The sequence below is a fragment of the Polypterus senegalus genome, chromosome 11 (assembly GCF_016835505.1).
Source record: "Polypterus senegalus isolate Bchr_013 chromosome 11, ASM1683550v1, whole genome shotgun sequence".
Lineage (NCBI taxonomy): Eukaryota > Metazoa > Chordata > Cladistia > Polypteriformes > Polypteridae > Polypterus > Polypterus senegalus.
Window position 1 is genome coordinate 70,291,853 of NC_053164.1, and position 18,543 is coordinate 70,310,395.

Consider the following 18,543-nt stretch of genomic DNA (forward strand, 5'->3'; position numbering starts at 1 on the left):
GCTACTGGATTAAGAAGGCATCTTTTTAATGGTTAACATCAGAACATTATTTCAAATTGAAACCACATTATTTTTTGCGTTGTACGCATGTGCATCACAAAGCAAGTTAAACTAACATGCACATCTTTTGTAACGTAAAAGGAAATCCCAGGTGAGCACAAGGAGAACATGTCAATTTCACATAAAGAGATAGCAAACAGCATGTAAAATTTGTCAACCAGTGACACCATACACTGTGCAACAATGCTGTTACATGTGATAAATATTATGTGCAACATGCTGTATCAATATACTGTACCAGTGACTAACATCCTGTACTGTGATATTGTAACTGTTAAGTATTTGGAATTTTTATCACTTTGCACTTAGTAAATACCTGTACTTTGTTAATATACTTATAGTTTATTGATATGTATGTATTGCCACCTTAATAATAATCATTCTTGCTACATATAGTATGCAGTATATATTTGTGCCTTTTTTGTCTGTTGCTGTAACCCTGCAGTTTCTTTCAATATTAATAAAGTTTCTATCTATCTATCTATCTATCTATCTATCTATCTATCTATCTATCTATCTATCTATCTATCTATCTATCTATCTATCTATCTATCTATCTATCTATTTGTAAACTCTGCACACGTCAAAATTACAAGCCTATTAGTTCATAGTATCATACCACAACCTAAAACCTATAGAATATGTATTTAATTGAATTGATTTTCATCAGGCATAGCCTATTCTTTGATCTCAATGTAAGATACAGTGATACAGAGCTCAGTTAGCTGTGCTTACTAGTATCAGTTGCTGTTGCTATTGAACTCTTGAACATTTGCCTATTGAAAAAAATATGTTGTCTAGGTATGTTGCTTTATTTCTGGTAATAATTTATTTCTTCAAAGATACCTAGCAGGGCTTTCAAGAGATTACTCCAACTCCTTGACCTTTTGTTTTTCAGTTGACTGTTGTATGGAATAACAATTCAGTAGTGCATAACTTGTATACACTTTTGTTAAAGCTCAAACATTCTGATTGAAATGGCTAGCTGCAAACCTTTATAATCTTTAAATGTGCCATTTATTTTACCTGTGTCATGTAACCTGACCAACAAGTCTTTAGTTGTCATTTTAAAACAAATGTTTGCTTTTGAAGAAGCTTCTGTGAGGAATGTTACAGTGGAATTGCATCACTGGATGATTCAAACTTCATTGTTGTTAAATCCTGGCCCACAGAGGTGTAGGGTCAATGGTCATATTGTCATTTTATTGGTCATCATGAGTTCTTTCACCTATAACTAGTTACTTAAGTCTAAAGCAGAGGACCTTTATGGTTTAAATATAGCTGCTGTGTGGCTTTGTCCGCTGATTCAGCTTTGATGGGGTTATAAGTCACTGTGCTAACATTAACCCCTGCTTGTAAAACAGCTCTGTTGCTTTAAGAGGGGGCTGAGAGTACATTATGATGAGAAAGAGAGAGAGAGAGGGAGAGAGAGAGAGAGAGAGAGAGAGAGAGAGAGAGGGAGAGTGAGAAGCACACAGACTGCTTCCCTCTGAGCAGATTGAGGGGGCTGAGATATATAACGAGTTTCCTTATTGGCTGAATGGCTGTGGGAGTGTGTTCTCTCTCTCTCTCTCACTCACTCATTTTCTCTCTCTCTCTCCATCTCTTGCTCTCCCTTTCACTCTCTTGCTCTCCACCTCTCTCTCTCTCTCTCTCTGCCCCCCCATTTCTCTCCTTCTCTGCAATCTCCAGCCTGACACTCATCCCTCCTTCTTGCTGTTTCTCTTCTTCTACACTCCTCCTTTGAGCTTACTGTTTACCTTCTCTCTCTTCATCCTGGCGTTTGGAGGGCCTCTTGCTGAGAGGCTGGCTGGGGGTCTTCATCGATCCTGCTGTGGAGGCTCCAGTATTGCCTCCCTATCCAGAGTTGAGCTGCTCAGCCGCAGCCCAGCTGCACCTGCCCACTTCCCTGGATGTCTGTTCACTTCCAGCATCCTTCCATCCCTCGGTCCCCACATCCCCCTTGAGCTCTACAAGGTCTGGCTCTTTCTTGCAGAATTTGCTCAGTCTTTCATTTCTGTGGTGTTTCATTCTGGCGGAAACTCTAAACTGGATTTCTCACTCAATGTGTTAGGATCATGTCCTATGTTTCCTTCCGAGGTAAGGACAATGTATTATATTAATCTGATATATGTTTAACCTTTCTGTATCTTGCTCTCCACCCCCCCACTTTCTCTCTGTTTCTCTCTCTCTCTCTTTCTCTCTCTCTCTCCCTCTCTCTCACTATCTATCTCTCTCTCTCTCTCTCCCTCTCTCTCTCCTCTCTCTCTGTCTTAATGTGGATGCAGTTAAATATGTAGATAAACAGACAGAAAGACAGCTTACTTCAGCAGTGCTGTGCTGTCCCTGCAAGGTCTCTTACTGTCACCTCCAATGAATGTGTAGACCCAGCATGCTTATGCATGTGTAGAAAAACTGTATTGCTGAGCACTTAAGAGGAAGAAGGAGCATGTGAGCAGCAGTGTATCTGAGTGTGGGTGCATCGTGTGAGTGCTGTGTTGTACTAATATTATGGCCATGACTATAGCACCTGTCATCGGCATTTACTGACAAAATAGTGTGTGCTTCTATTTAAGTGCTTATACACTGATGGGGTATTTGAGCCCTGGTCTGCAGTGCATTCTGGGAGTCTACCCTGCTGATGTCAATCCATCTGACCTGATGTGCAGTGTATTGTGGGATTGTGGACTAGTGGACACCAGGTGATAAAAGCCAGGCAATATCGGCTGGACCACTTTTTTACGGTTAGTCAGGTGTTCTGCTATCTGTAAGGAAGCACAAAGATACTCGTGATTGTACTGGGGTAATCTGAGTCTTTACTGGGATTCAAATAGACAAGAATGTTTAACTTAATAAGATTCTATGTTGAGATTTATTTCCTGAGTAAAATACAAAATGCTCCAAAAATGCTCAAACTAAATGATTGTGTCTAATTTGGAATTCAGTAGCTGTCATTGATATCAAGCACAAATGCTTTAATCAGTCTGTAGTTTAAATTAAAGAACTGGTTTATTTGTTTTTTATGTTCACCTGTTGTTAGGCCTCATTAGTTAAAACTTGGGAAGTGCAGAACCTTCTTCCAAGAGTTTGCCCCGGATCTCTTGTCTCTCTTGACTCAGCCCCATCTTATAGAATCAGCTGGGGAATGACATACTTTGAAGTCATTATTAGTTTTATTCAGGACAAATCTCTCTAATTATAATGTCCCTTGTGGGCTGAATATATAGGCTGTTTTGTACTATTAAGGTGTGTCATGCCATCCAGCTCTAGTTTAGGATGGAGAGTCCTTGTTTGAAGAAGTCCAGGATGTTTTATATAAGTTATTTTAAAATTGGTCAGGCCCAGTCTTTATGGGTTTCAAGTGAACAAAGTGACAATGGCAACTCGGCAACAGGCTTCTGTGAACTGCTTTCTGCTCATGTTTGTGAGAGCAAGCAAACCTTTTAAGGGGTGAGACTGTATTTATGCAATCTAAGGAAAGTGTCTCAGAACTCAACTTAAAGGTCTGCTTCAGCTTTGCATCCAAATGAGCAAGGCCTAGTAGAACACAATCTAGATTTGGGGATGCACATCTTTTAAAAACACGATATATTAACTGAATTTAAAAAATCTGAAATAGGGTGAATTGGTCTTTGGCCCATTGACCAACAGCTTAGAACTATATTGATTTCAAATTGAAGTAAGTAATCTAATTAAGGCATATTGAGATATATGAAGTAATTACAGATCAGAACTCAACTGCGTTTGATCTTACTATTGTTTGTAATTAGGTTTCTCAACTGTAAAAAAAGTTTATTATGGTAAAATGTCACAATTCAGAAATAGGTATGCAAACAGCCATATTAGGCTTTACTGTTACTTAAATAAGAATTGTTACAGCACATGTGGCAAGATCTGGTCTTGCTGATCTAATATCTGATTGCCAAACACAGGTTACATACTACCACTTTTGTAAATAATAAACAGTAGAACTTAGAACATAGACTTTTTAGAATATCAAAAGTTATAGAAAACTGGGGTAGCCTGGAAAGCTTGGTAGCTTGGATTTTTTGTTCTAAAGTTCTCAATATTCTAATACCTGGAATGATATTCATACTCTGTAGACAAAGACCCAATAAGGGCAACTAAATTGTTTTCCTTCACAAGTAATTTTAAATTAGGGCAAGCAAAGGTGAAAGTTGTTGTCAATGGTATAAGTCTGTATACTTATACCATGTATAATGTATGATTAGGCCAGAATACACAGAGCAAGGTCAGCACCCTTTTGTTATATTTTCTAATGTAATAGGTAGGTTGTTCCTAAATCTACTATCATCCTACTGCAATTTGCTCAGACATTAAATACACCCATAACAATGCACTTCATTTTAACTTTCATCTTTGAGTTTCATTATCAGGCATGTTTTTGTAATTGAAAATGAGCATGTTGTGCAGTGTGTTTTGTTGTATTGATGTTTGTTAAGAGAGAATGTTGAGAAGCAGAACGACTTGCATTGTTGATAAACAGGGAACACAGAGCAGCCTCATATTATTATAAAAGAGTTAGGCCAGCTCACACCAATATGTGATCTTGTAACTGGTCCAGGAGTGTGTGGTCACTGAATGTGATGTTATTGTTAGCATGTAGGAGGTGATTTTCTGCAGAGCTGCCTTTACTGATAACAAGTCATTGTGTAAAACTGAGGTGTTACATATAACAAAAGTGGTAGGCCATTATGCATAGGGGCATATTTCCACTAACAAATAGAAATTGATTTTCCTTTAGGGTAAGTGTTACTGGAGAGTTTGCTGCAATGCAATTTTTTAAATAAGCTGTGGCTGTGCTAAAAGGAAGTTATTTCCATTAAAAGGTAGTAACCAAAGTAATGTGAAGTTGAGTTACTTTCAACAGGTAGGGGGCACTCTGCTGCAGTTCTTTATTTCTGTGAATAGAAAGCTGAGTGCTCCTAAGAAGCATTTTCATCGACAGCTAGTAAACATAGTTGTGTGGAGCTATTTTAAGCATGTAGGTTGCAATGTAGTGTCCATTATCGTAATCTGTTATTACAATAAACAGTAAAAAGTTTTAGTGCTACAAGCTTGTATTTTCTTTCACAAGAATGTACTACAGGTTAGGCCAATAAGAGTCACTGATTAATATATAAGGATGTAGTTTTTCAGGCCTTTCATCTTTCCATCTGTTTTCTTAACCTGCATAGTCCAATACATTGTTTTGTGGAGTCAGGATCTATCTTTCCAGCAATTTTGAGCTAATATAAGAAACAGGACAACAGTGCATCACAAGCCACACTCACAATTGCACACAAACTTATTCTCACTGGGCCACTTTAATGATGCCAACCTGCATATTTTGGGGATGTAGGAGGAAATCTAAGGACACAGAGAGAATCCACACAGTATGGGAGAGCTGATTGGGACAGGGAGGGAAGGGGAGACAGAATAAATCATTCTTTTCTTTTTACTTTATGTCAGTTCTGTTTTTTCTCATATTTCACTGTTTTTACAACTGGTAACAAATTCTGGCAAGGACAAATGTATTATTAGTTATAAAGAATAAAGGATATTGTTTTTCTGCAGTATTGAATATTTATTCTGAAAAATGACTCTAAAATACAAAGAGAGCATACTGTGGATATCAAGTCTAAATTAGAATCTGAAGAAGGAAGACCACTGCAAATCTGTCCTCCCAAAGGGCAAAGATAGTGTGAAACACATTTAAAAAGTAAGTACCAGTCTTTGCTGAAAAGAAACTGAGTTGATCAAGTTTTTTTGCTTCAATTATAGAAATATAAGAGGACTGGAATTCCAAACTGATCAGTAAAGCACATTTGCAAGCATTGTATTTAAACCTCAAGGAGAGTACATTATGGGGGTGGGAATTTGGTCATCTGTATGCATAATATATAAGAGTTCATGGTAAAGGCTCTTAATTTCCAATATGAGCTCTCATGAGCTCATAATGGCTTTGGAGTTTAACTATGTATTAAATCTTGACAGGTCTTCACCCACCACAACAACAGAATCTAAAACTACAGTGCTAATCTTACATATTATGAAAGATAATAGCCTGTCTGACCCATGGAGCACTTTATACCCATATTCAATACAACATTCTTTCTTCTCGCCAGTACATTTTAGCTACTCTTGAATTGACTACTATTTTATTGATAATAGTATACTATCCCTCCTTTAATATTGCAAATATGATAATATTTTTTTTTCTGACCATTCTCCAACAGGCAATTTAATTCCTTAATCCTATCGGATGAGGATTTAAAAAAAATAATTTCCACAAAAATTTTTATTTTCTTGGAGGCAGACATATCTCCAGAATTTTATATGTAGTAACATTTTGAGAAGCTTCATTGCAGGAAAGCACATACTTATATTGTGTAGAGGAAGGGAATTATGTTTTCAGTTTGATGGATATCGGGTGTATGATTATTTTATTGTTTTAGTTTTGTTGTAGGTAGAATGCGTACATTCCACATAGATAATGGCTTTTTTGATTCTATAGATTTGATTCTATTTGATTCAAGTGGGTTGATAATGGATGAGATGCATGGACATTTGCTTGGGGATGCTTTTTACAAATGGTTGCCTCAGAACATTACAGAGATTAGAAAATACTAAACTTCACAATAATTAATATAAAAATATTAATTTTAACATAGAATAAGCAATATTAAAATGAAGATCTTATGCAGTCAAAAAGGCTACACGTCAGTTTTCAATGGATAGGAAAAATGTAGTATAGCAATCATTTAGTGTGTAAGGTGTACCATAATGTGGTGTTACTGTGAACATGTGTAGGGTGATGTGCTATAGGACATCATTTTTCCACAGTACCATTTTACTGACACTAATTAGTGGATTCTTTGGTACAGTAAAATGGGATGGAGAGTGTATCAGCACTGATACAGAAAGCATTATGCTGAACTGCAGTATCACAACTAACAAGCAGGAGGCACTTAAATACCACTTCAAGGAATTGATGATTTACACCATCATTCTGTCATATGTGTAATAGTAATCCAGAAGGAAGAAGTGTTTCTCAAAGCAGGGTTGGTGCAGCATTCTGTGTGCTGCAGTGCAGTACTATTGTAAATACTGAGTGTTGCAATGCAGTGTTATTGTAAACAATCATCAGACACTGTGCTGCAATATAGTGTTCTGTAAGTAAGATGGCAGTTCTGGACTATAGAATTGTTCAATAGTAGCAATTATGGATGACTGCATTCTAATGTGATAATACTTTTAACAGATAATGTGTTCTGTACCATGTTTCATTGTCACTGTAAATAAGTAGAATGTACTTTGCTGGAATGTACTGTTCAATTAAGCAATTAGAAAAAAATTATGCTGCACAACTGTGCTTCAGTCAACAAGTCAAATTTGTTAATGTTGTAGCTACGTGTTAAGAGATTTTATATTACAGGGCTACAAAAAGTGTTTCTTTTAAAAATCTTTCAAGAGGAGCTGAAGTAGGAGGCACCTTCTCATAAGATTTTGCTCATATTGGTGCTAGTATCTGGTACTTTACTACAAATGTAGGGACTGTACTAGTGAGGATTTCAACCATTTGTTAAAATTTCGTAAATACAGTAACACACAAGAGTAGATGCTGCAATGCCACAGGTATGCAAAAATAAAGGCTTTCACTTTAACCTCAAGAGAAAGACTATGACCACAGAATCCATTCAAGACTGTAGAAACTCAGCCTGGCAATGAGTAGATGCCTACTTACTTTCCCTTCTGTTGCTTTTTAGTCTCCACCCATTAATGTTAGTTCTCTTTTTCTTTTCTTCTTTCTCTTTCTCTCTCTCTCTCTGTCTCTTTCTCTTATACACACACACACACACAAACACACAGGGAACACTTGATCTACCAACTCCAGCCTTAAATATGCCTTCAAGGAAGTAGTCATTTACACCACCATTCTACTGTCAATTTTGAGTTCCTGATAAACTCAACAAACACAAGCAATAACGCCTTTTAATGAGCCCTGGGGACCTTACATTGGTCACTTAAAGGATAAGTTTGGTATTTTTCAAGTTGAAATTATTTCTTCAAAAGTATTAATTTGCCATATGATTTATAAATTTTAAAATAGAATTTTATTTTTTTTTTACATTTTAAAATGAAGGTGAAGGGGCTAGGGTCCAAACATGAAAAAATAGCCTTAGACTTACCAAATATGTCTATTTTTCAAGCCAAGAATGTATTAAGTATTCATCCACATCTTGAGATTACATATGTATTGCAAAACAGCAGCATCTATAATGTTTTAAGAAGGAAAAAAACAAAACATTTTGGTTAATTTCAGCAATTTTAAAAGAAGACTGGCAGTGTGCTTCACCTCGCTGATCATCAACCAATAAGCCAAAGGGGTGCACTTTCACTATGGAAAGTCGTCTCCAAGTGCTACTATTGACATTATTGAATGTTGATGCCCAGAGTGAAATGATTTCTCTGTAATGTAGACAACTGATAATGATCAAAAATATACAGTAAATGCCACACAATAACTCATGCACTTTCTTTGATAAAGATAATTAAACGTTGATTTAAAATTGCTATGCACTCAGAACTACTATGTCTGTTAGGAAGAAACAGTGAAACTTACTAATTACGTTTACATGTTCAAAATGAATGTTGTTCTTGGTTCTTTTATTACCTTATCTTTAGCATGTGCTATAAAATTTAATAATTGGTTTATGTTGCTTCATTGTGTTTCATAGTGGTTTGGCTCTATTGCATAATCTGCCTTTTTCATTTTTTGATTGTGCATGCACAAGATACACCATAAAAAGTGTGTAATGCTGAGTCGTTGTGAACTTAGTATGGACATGCAGTTGGCATTGAGTTATTCAAAACTCTAAAGCTTTTGTTAAAAATGCTATGCCGTGTAAGTTCAATTCAGATTTATTGTTATGTGTACAAAGTAAAATGAAACTCTTTTGCACACATTTCTCCAGCATACCATGCTGCCACATGGAGAAAATCTCAATCCATAGGCTATGTAAAATAACAACACAGAATGCAATAGGTGAAAAGTAAATGCCATTTAGGAAAACATAATCATGTGATTTGAGTTTGCATTTTTTATTAAATTGCTGCATTTGTGTGAGAATCAGAACATGCCCCAGCATACAATAATATGATTTGAGCACACATGTGCCAACGCCCACCAGTGCACATTTTGAATCTTGGCAGATGTGTACTCACATGATTTTAGTCCTATTGACAGCTTTGCTGCTATATCTGACACTAAAACAGAACTACAGTGACAAAAATAGAATGTTATGCAGTCTGAAGTTACAGAAATTTGATGAATTGGGACGCACCTCTGGAACATGTCAAAACCACTCACAATGTCTGCTGAGAGCAGACAAGAGACCAGGGAATGTATCTTAACTTCAAGAACCCACCAACAATTAGTGTTAAAATGTATTATTTCAAGTTTACTTTTGTTGTCACAAGTAGGCCTCAAAAACCACATTTTCTTAAAGTGAAGCGTTTGCTGCTTCAAAGTAAACATATTTGACCTGTTTTAAGGCTTTTGTTTTCACATTAATAGAAAATGTTTCACACTTTTTTGTGGTAAATTGATACATTCTATGATTGTGAAAAAATAACAGACCTGAAAAATATCAAACTTTCACTTTAAAAAGTATGGCCCACTGTATAGCTAACCATATTCCTTGCCATAGTTGAAAAGTCCACTCATGTCATCATATGAGAAACTCCATTCCCATTACCTTGCTAAGGGCCTTTAGAAGTTTCTTTTCTCAGTACGGCTCCTGGGGGAATGAAACTTTTCACTTTTGCATATGTATGTATAGTACAATCAGATGCCATTTTAGTCCTCGAAAATCTAAGCAAATTGTGAAGCTATGTTGTAGGATGGTGTTACTGCAAAGTAAATTGAGAGTATTACAACAGTAGGCACTCTATGATCTCATGGCAGTGCTGTTAGATAGCAAATAGAAAGAGCTATGTTGTAACAGTGTAATTTTTAGCAAGCAGAGGCACCCTGCTTCAAAGAAAACTTACATTACTGTCAAAAAGACAAGTGCCGTGCTGGAATAAGATGTTACTGTTAACAAGTGGGAGGTACTGTCTGCAGGGTGGTGTTACTGTTGACAAGTATGGGGAGTTCTGAAACCAAGTTAATTTTAACACACAGGCAACACTGTGGTATGTGTGGTTATATTTTAGAGACGAGAGCTTTAATATGATTTCCTCTATTGGTATTTGTATTGATGCAGTTATTGTTATAAACAATGAAAAGAAAACCATAATCACATTTATCATACATTTACCATTTACCAATTATTTTTCCTGTAGATTCTAAAAAGTGTAGTACATATTCCTCTGCCAGACATACTGATTCAGCTCATGTGGGCCCAGATAATGTAGCCTTGTCATATTTCATGTGAGCCAGAAATTGCTGTAAATTGTATGGAACAAAGTGACCAGAGAAAGCAAATATCTTCAGTATCGAACTTTCTAGCGGGCATCACAGTGGTGCAGTGGTAGCACTGCTGCCTTGCATTAAGGAGACCTGGGTTCACTTCCCAGGTCCTCCCTGCATGGAGTTTGCATGTTCTCCCCATGTCTGTGTGGGTTTCCTCCCACAGTCCAATGACATGGCATTGGCAATCCTAAATTGTGCTTTGTGTGTTTGTGTGCCCTGCGGTGGGCGGGTGCCCTTCCCAGGGTTTGTTCCTGCCTTGCGCCCTGTGCTGGCTGGGATTGGCTCCAGCAGACCCCCATGACCCTGTGTTAGGATAGATCGGGTTGGAGAATGACTGACTGACTGATGACCGACTTTCTAGCTTTATGCAATGTAGTGAGAAGTCAAGCAAAATGACACCTTTTATTGGCTAACTAAAAAGATTACAATATGTGAGCTTTCGAGGCAACTCAGGCCTTTTCTTCAGGCAAAATGTAATAATTTTACCTCGAAAGCTTGCAAATTGTAATCTTTTTAGTTATCCAATAAAAGGTGCCATTTTGCTTGACTTCTCACTACATTCATAATGGCTAACACGGTACAACACCCTAGTACTATAGCTTTATGCAAATAATTGAACCTTTAAAAATGTCTGTCTTCCTCACTAACTGGTTAACATTGCTAGGTTTTCTCTAAAGAAGCTGTGGACCTGGTGCAAGGTCTGTACCTGGAACTGCCAGTGCAGAATCAGTGATTGATCAGACAATACAGAATTCTACTGACTCTACTCCTAACCTAACAGAATGTTGCCTTATAACAAATGGAGTCTTTTCACATTCAATCCATCATTGTTTAATAGTTTTCCAAGCCATTGACTGAAGTTACCAAAAAATGTTTATTCTCTTTAAAGACATTTAAATGAATAAGTTAGAAGTTCAGTCTGAAATGCTTTAGGTACCATAGAGCTCACTTTACTTACAATGCACCCTAAAGAGATGCAGAATTATTGTACACTATTAGGCATCATGCTGCAATATGGTTGTTGTATTAGTAAATGAATTTCGATTATTCATTACTGTCTAACCTTCTTTGTGCACCTTTGGAATGTTCCATGTAACTCCCTGTGGCGTGGAATCTTCAATGGATATCTATGGAGCCAATGTTTGCTACCTACTTGTAATCCCTGAGCATAGAATTTATCCTAGGAGTGATCCATACAGGCGGCACTAGTTTACAGTGTGTTATTCCAAGAGATTGTGCACCTATATGTATTGCAACAAACTCACAGTAGTGCGATGTCCAATCAAAATAACTATGTACTCTGAAAGACACCCAAATAAAATTAAACTAATGTGGACTCAAAACTATAGATCTGATAGTCAAGCAGAAAGTCAATTGGGATGTATTATTATTGTATTCAACTTGGGGACACTATACACTGAAACCTGAGTAAAGGGGCAGCACACCGTCTTGTTAAATAATAAAAAAATATTCTTTATAATGATAAGTTAAGAAACGATAGATCTTTGGTTAACTAATTGTGTTATTCCATATTAAAAAAACAAAATGTAGTGCTGTGTAGTGTTGCGCTATGTTGTTATAGTTTAATAAATGATAAATGATGTGTTTCTTAATTAAAATGTTCTATGTATCTTGTCAGTGAAATTGTTGGTTAAGTTTCTTCTGTGTAATGACATTCAAATAGGTGGACTTGTATTACTAAATGGTCTAATTATTAAAAAATATATTAGGAGCCTATTGACAGCAACATGGAATTCTATTTAGAATTATAAGGACATATGTAGTAGAATTTGTCAATGATCTACAGAGGATATCACATTCATCTGACATAGCTGAACAGTGCAGCCATAATGGTGTGGGCTAACTATAGAGTACTGTGGTTATAGCTAATAATAATAATATAAAGCATTAGTATGTGCTGTGGTGGAACAGTAGACGTTCTTCTGGTGCAGAGTGTATGCCTATGTGTTTATTTAGGAGGGGCACTTTGCTGGTGGGCATTTAAAATTGCTAGGATTAGAAAATGGTTTGGTTAAGTACATCTGCCTGAAACTGATACAAATATATTTTATAGAAACAAATATATTTTAGAGAAAAGGAAAGATAATGCTGAATGTGTAAGCTACAAGAAAGAGCGAGAGTTATAGAGAGAGAGAAAGACGAGGGGAGTGTAGTTTGTGAGAAACAGCTTGTATTATGCAGTTCTGCACGTGTGACCAGGTTTCTATGGCAACCACGTGGGCTGAAATATATAATTTGTCAGCAGCAGACGCTCAGCTTGGCTCATTCACCAGCCCATATCAGCTCTCAGACTGGGTACACTCAAATCTGTTTTATTGAAATCGAAATAAATCCCAGCACTCCTTTCCTCTCCTTCCGGTCGGCCTTTTTGTATTGAAATGATGCCTCGTTGCCATGGAACCGAGGTGTGTGGGCGTGTGAGTGTGTTTGTGAGCGAGTATGTGGTGGGTGAGGAAGTGATATGCAGCACTGAGTTCATCTTCCTGTTGAAAACTTAAAAAGACAGGGACCCCTGGTGGACGGTGGAGGTACTCAGCTGTGATGCTCCCAATGAGGTCTGTCAATGCTCCTTCCACAGATCTTGACATTAATATGTTAAAAAAATCTTTGGATATTAAGCATATTTTACCTTGACATTTATAGCACATAGTTTTAGACAACTTCCTTTTCATTCAGTGGCCTTTACTCAGCTGTCATCTTGCCATTTAGCTGTGGTAGGTACAGAACCTTTCAAACACTTGCATATTACTAAAGAACAATCCTCAGTTTTCTAACCTTGATTATATATTAACTTCAACTGTAATTCCTAATTTGATTTTTTTTTTCTTTTAAGTCCCAGACTGTATAGACTCAATCATTATAATGCAGTCTTTTAGTTATAAACCCAGCTACTACTAATTTGCTTTGTTTTTCATTTGGCAGTAAATTACTCATAAAGTTGAATCTTATTCCCATTCATTGTGAAATGGCATTTCTCTTGGTTAGCTATGAGCATCCCAGTCTCACAGCTTCCTTCTTAATCAGACTTCCTGGCATTCATTTTCCTTATAAATGCTCACTCATCACTTTTCTAGTTATTGTGTGATAAAGAAAAAAAAATCAGCATATCTTGCTGTATGCAGGAGAATACAGACATCTTTAGGTCACTTTCTAAAGAAAAAGCTGAATTTACAGAATATACAAGTGCATTTTCAACTAGCATAAAAAGAACATAGGTGTTTCAGTCCAAATATATCATGAATTTTTTTCACAAATCTCCTTTGTGATGTTTCATTTTAAGGTAAGGTATTTCATGCTGCTTCACTTTTTACTGTATATTTTTGAGGTTTAGCTTCTAGAATTTTCACTTGTGCTGTACTCCTACCCACTTGAGGCTTTTCAAATCTGTAAGTCAATTGTTTTTTTGACAGTGCAATCATTTTTCGGCTTTCTGAACCTCCCACCTTAGTAAACTCTAGTGATATAAAGCACAATGTCACTGTTGTATAGATTCCCTGTTGACTGTTCTGTTACACGCCTCCATTACTGTTATCAATATGGAGTTTTCACCTTCTACTACTCTTTCACATCTTTCAGTTACTGTGCATTATCTTACTCCTGGGCCTTTACCACACTAGAAGGTGCTGTAGTATGATGAGCAGAAATATTCCTGTCAGTTTGAGACACTGCAGTTCAGAAGAGTTTATTATATATTAAGTGAATTATACTTTGTTTTGAGTGAATGTCATTAAAAAATGGTAATTATTTAATTTTGATAAAATGTGTAAAATTATTAAATTATGTTAAATGAAGAGGAAAAAAGGTGCCTCTTGTTCTGCGTGTGGGTTAGGGACCCCCGCTTTCCATGAGGACCAATGCAGTCATTTAGCTCACTTATGCCAGGAAACTGTCCTATATGCAGTGGTAACCATAGCGATTATATAAAGCTGATTACATAGACTGAAAGAATCAAGGAATGAAATGGACATTGTTGTAGTTAGAAAATTAAATAAATACTTGGTAATGAAATTTAAGAAACATCTGCTTACAACAGAGAAATAATCTGGTGTAAATATAGTTATTATATAACAATAAGAGTGAGCAACTAGACATAACCAAAATGGTGCAATTTTGGAATAAGAAACAAATGTATGTTAAGTCTGACAAAACGTAACAAATTGTACACCTGCTTCCAAAGGAATATTTTCTGGGAGTAAAATATTGAACGAATGCTTTATATCAGAGTGTGTTAAACTCATGCAGACCAGTTATCTTTAGAATAAGAGGAACCATACTTGGAAAAAAATCAATAAATGGGCATTTTGTTACTTATGCTAGGGTCCTGCATACAAATACACACATGAACTTTTTCACATATGCTACAAATTGGTCTTGTTCTATCTTTTTCCTAGATCTTTTTCAGGAGTTAATTATTCCCTGACTGTACCTTGTTAGGGCTTAATTGTAAGGGTCCTTTGGATTTTCTTGGTGTTTTCCCACCACACACTAAAATAATCAGGGACAAAATTGCAATTAACGCAAAACAACAGGTAATGTCAAGGTTAATTTGCAGGCAAGTTGAAGCTTAATTAGTGCATGATGTTAAATGCAAACTGCTAAAATGTTGGAAGAAATCAGTAGCCAGTTGTTTGCTAAACTTTCAAAGCAGTGAGCCAAAATGATACACGTTTGCATTATAGAGGATACAAAGACAAGTTGTTTTTCTTTTTTATCCAGTTTTTTTTTGTTGAATAAATGTAACAATTTGGTACATTATAAGTCACACCTAATCTGAATGCTGAAGAATATAGCTGGAACCTGTCAGTAAATTTTGAATTTCTTGGTTTGTTACTTTCTATCATCTAACAATACTCTACACTTTGTGCCAGCAGTATAAATGCTGATCAGTCTGGGGATGGTTTTTGAGCAATTCCACTGCTCTGGGCCCTCCAGATTGCAGCTCTGTCCTGATCTAGTGGAACAATCCCTAAGCAAATCCGATTCCAGCACGTTTTCAAAAAACTCAATGAAAAAATGCATACTTCATTGAACTTTGGATGCTTGGTATATTCAAATGTATTGTAGTACAATTATGATGTAATTTCTTGCATTTATTTGTTTAAGTCTCTAACACATGGCAGCTGCACCTACAGATTGTTGTCAAATTGCTTCTTATAAATAGCTGTGATCACTGGTAATAGTGCTCCATATAATGACACCAGCTATCCAGTTTGCATCCTGTTTGAGAGTGTAGTCTGCAGGGCATCATGGGTCAGGTCATTTTCTTGTACAGATTTGTTGTTCATTAGAACCTAGGACAGCTGGATTTCATCAATAAAATTACTTGATATTTGTGTGAAGAGTTCTGAATGCTTGAGTTCCAGACCAGTCCAAATACTTTTATTAAATTCCATCTCTGTGACTCATCCAACAAAGGTCTATTATGTTACTTAGCTACTACTTAGGTGGTAGACAATGTTGTCTTAGAAGCTGTGAAAGTCCATTGTGAGCCAACTTTTAACTTGTAACTTTTTGACTCCAGGGGCCATCCTGACTGACAATGAGGCTGTGACCTCATTGACAACATTGTCCCACTGTAAAATCCATAAGCCAACATGTGGCACCTATTGATTTAGTTCTGTGAAAAGAAAATAGATTACAGAGAACATCATGATCTGACCTGATCTAGTTATGTGCTATTTAGGAGAAATCCAATGCTTGGGTTTCTACCCGCAGTCTTTAGTATAGTGAACATCCAGTCATTATCATACCAGACTAGGATGATCTCATGTGCCAGAGTATATGCAAATTTGAAAATGTGTTTTGGTGTGGAGCAATCTTTGTATATTTTTCTAAAGACTTTAGGTGTGCCTGTTGCAATTGCAAATTTCATTTATTGTTTTACCAGTATTTTTACATTGTGATGTACCTTGTCAATGAACGCACAGGTATTTATCAATTATAATATGGTTATATATATGGTTTCCTTCTTTTGTCCATGTACACACATCAAACTTTTAAGCCAGTTTGGATAAAGTCAATATCTAATACTGTATGTAAACATAAAAATTATCTACACATAAATATTCCAGTTCTGCCTGGGATTGGTTCCTGCCTTGCACCCTGTGTTGGCTGGGATTGGCTCCAGCAAACCCCTGTGACCTGTGTGTTCAGATTGAACGGGATGGAAAATGGATGGATGGATAAATATTCCAGTTTAACTAGCATGCATAAGTAACATTCTTGTCCTATAATAAGAAGTTGACAATATTGGTGATGTGCACAAACTTTTTAATAGGTAGTGGCTCAAAACCGGACAATGATTTGTTACATCTTTATTGTGATTTTTTCATAATATAACACCTCTTAACCAGGTGAAATGGCAAATAAATGATTCTCGTCTAGTTATATTGATCTTAGGAACAAGAGGTAAGAAACTATCTTATTCAGTCTCTTCACTAGAGACTATGCCAGAAACAATATATGCAGGAGAGAGTCCCATTTTTAGACTGGATGCCAGTCCATCAATTTGATTTCTGCTATGCAATCAATAAGCGAGGAGGGTGGAAAAGAAAAAGTAGGTTTGCTCTTGAGATAGAGCTGGGTGTCATCAGCATAACAGTGGAAACTAATGTTATATTTATGAAAGATATTTTCAAGGGGAAGGAGGTAAATAATGAAAAGGAGGTGTCCCAGGACAGACCCCTGGGGCACACCTGAAGTAACAGCAATGGATTGGGATGTGAAAGTTTTAAGCTGAACAAACTGAGTGCGGCCTGAGAAGTAGGATCTGAACCAACCTAGTGTTGTGTGGGTAATGCCAATCGAAGATAATCTATTAAAAGGGGTAGTGTGACAAACAGTGTCAAAGGTTTCACTCAGATCAAGAATGATGAGAATAGTGGTTAAATCAGCTGCCATAATGAGATTGTTAGTAATTTTGATAAGTGCCATTTCTGTACTATGGAGGGGGCGAAAACCAGACTGGAATTGTTCATACAGATTATTTTGAGATAAATGAGAATGAAGTTGAACAGCCACTATTTTTTCAAGAAATTTGGAAACAAAAGGTAGATTAGAAATAGAATGAAAATTATTGAAGTTAGTAGGAGCAGCACCAGGTTTTTTCAGTATCGGGGTTATTGCAGCAGTTTTAAAAAATGAAGGAACAATACCAGTAGTGGGAGAAGAGTGGATTATAGCAGAGATAAGAGGGACCAGAGAGGGGAGGCAGGCTTTGATTAGAACTGTAGGGAGACGGTCCAGTTGATAGGTGGATGGCTTAGACTTACAAACAAGATCTGAGATTTCTGAGAAAATAGGAAGCTGAAAAGAGGAAAATGGGTGAGTTGGTGGGTGAAATTCAAATGAAGTACTGGAGGAATCCATACTGAGAGACTGGTGTATCTTCTGGATTTTTTCATTATAAAGGGACAGAAGGGAATTGCAAAAATTAGTTGAGTAAAGGTGAGAAGGTAAAGAATCCAGGACTTATGTGATATTATTAAGCAGTGAAAACAATGACTTGGTGTTGCCTTCATTGGAAGAAATAATGTGAGCATAATAGTTACATTTAGTTTGGGCAATACAGTCCTTGTAATAAAGTACAGTATATGTTTTTTGACATCTCTTTGTGAACAAAGAGTGCAGTTTTTTTATACAACCGTTCAAGTTGCCGGCCTTTGGCTTTCAAAAGCCAAAGTTCAGGCGTGAACCAAAGAGCAGAAAAAAAAAAGGATCTAGTTTTTAACAGAGCGAGAGTGTTAAGAATACCATCAAGCCCAGTGTTATAGTGTGAGACCAGTTCTTCAGGATTGGATAAATTATGAATATCCATAAGGAAATCAATACTAGAGGAAACAGAGTCCAAGTTAATATTCTTAATATTACGGAAAGACATGAGATGGGGAAAGCTTAGTATTGGAAAGTGCAAGTTCAACATTGAATGAAATAAGAAAGTGATCAGTTATGGGGAGTTCATCTGCAGTACAATCAAGTGGGGT

General features: G+C 36.5%; 1 protein-coding gene across 3 annotated transcripts in view; it reads left to right on the forward strand.

Moving 5' to 3' along the window:
- The first annotated feature begins 1,704 nt into the window (after positions 1–1,704).
- Positions 1,705–18,543, forward strand: part of LOC120539167 (ras/Rap GTPase-activating protein SynGAP-like) — a 181,772-nt gene continuing 164,933 nt past the window's right edge. For all 3 annotated transcript variants that reach the window (XM_039768988.1, XM_039768989.1, XM_039768984.1), the window contains exon 1: positions 1,705–2,160. Coding sequence is in view for 1 of the 3 variants with exons in the window: in XM_039768984.1 (XP_039624918.1) it covers positions 2,139–2,160 (22 nt within the window). In the remaining 2 variants the exon portion in view is untranslated. The remainder of the gene's footprint in view (positions 2,161–18,543) is intronic.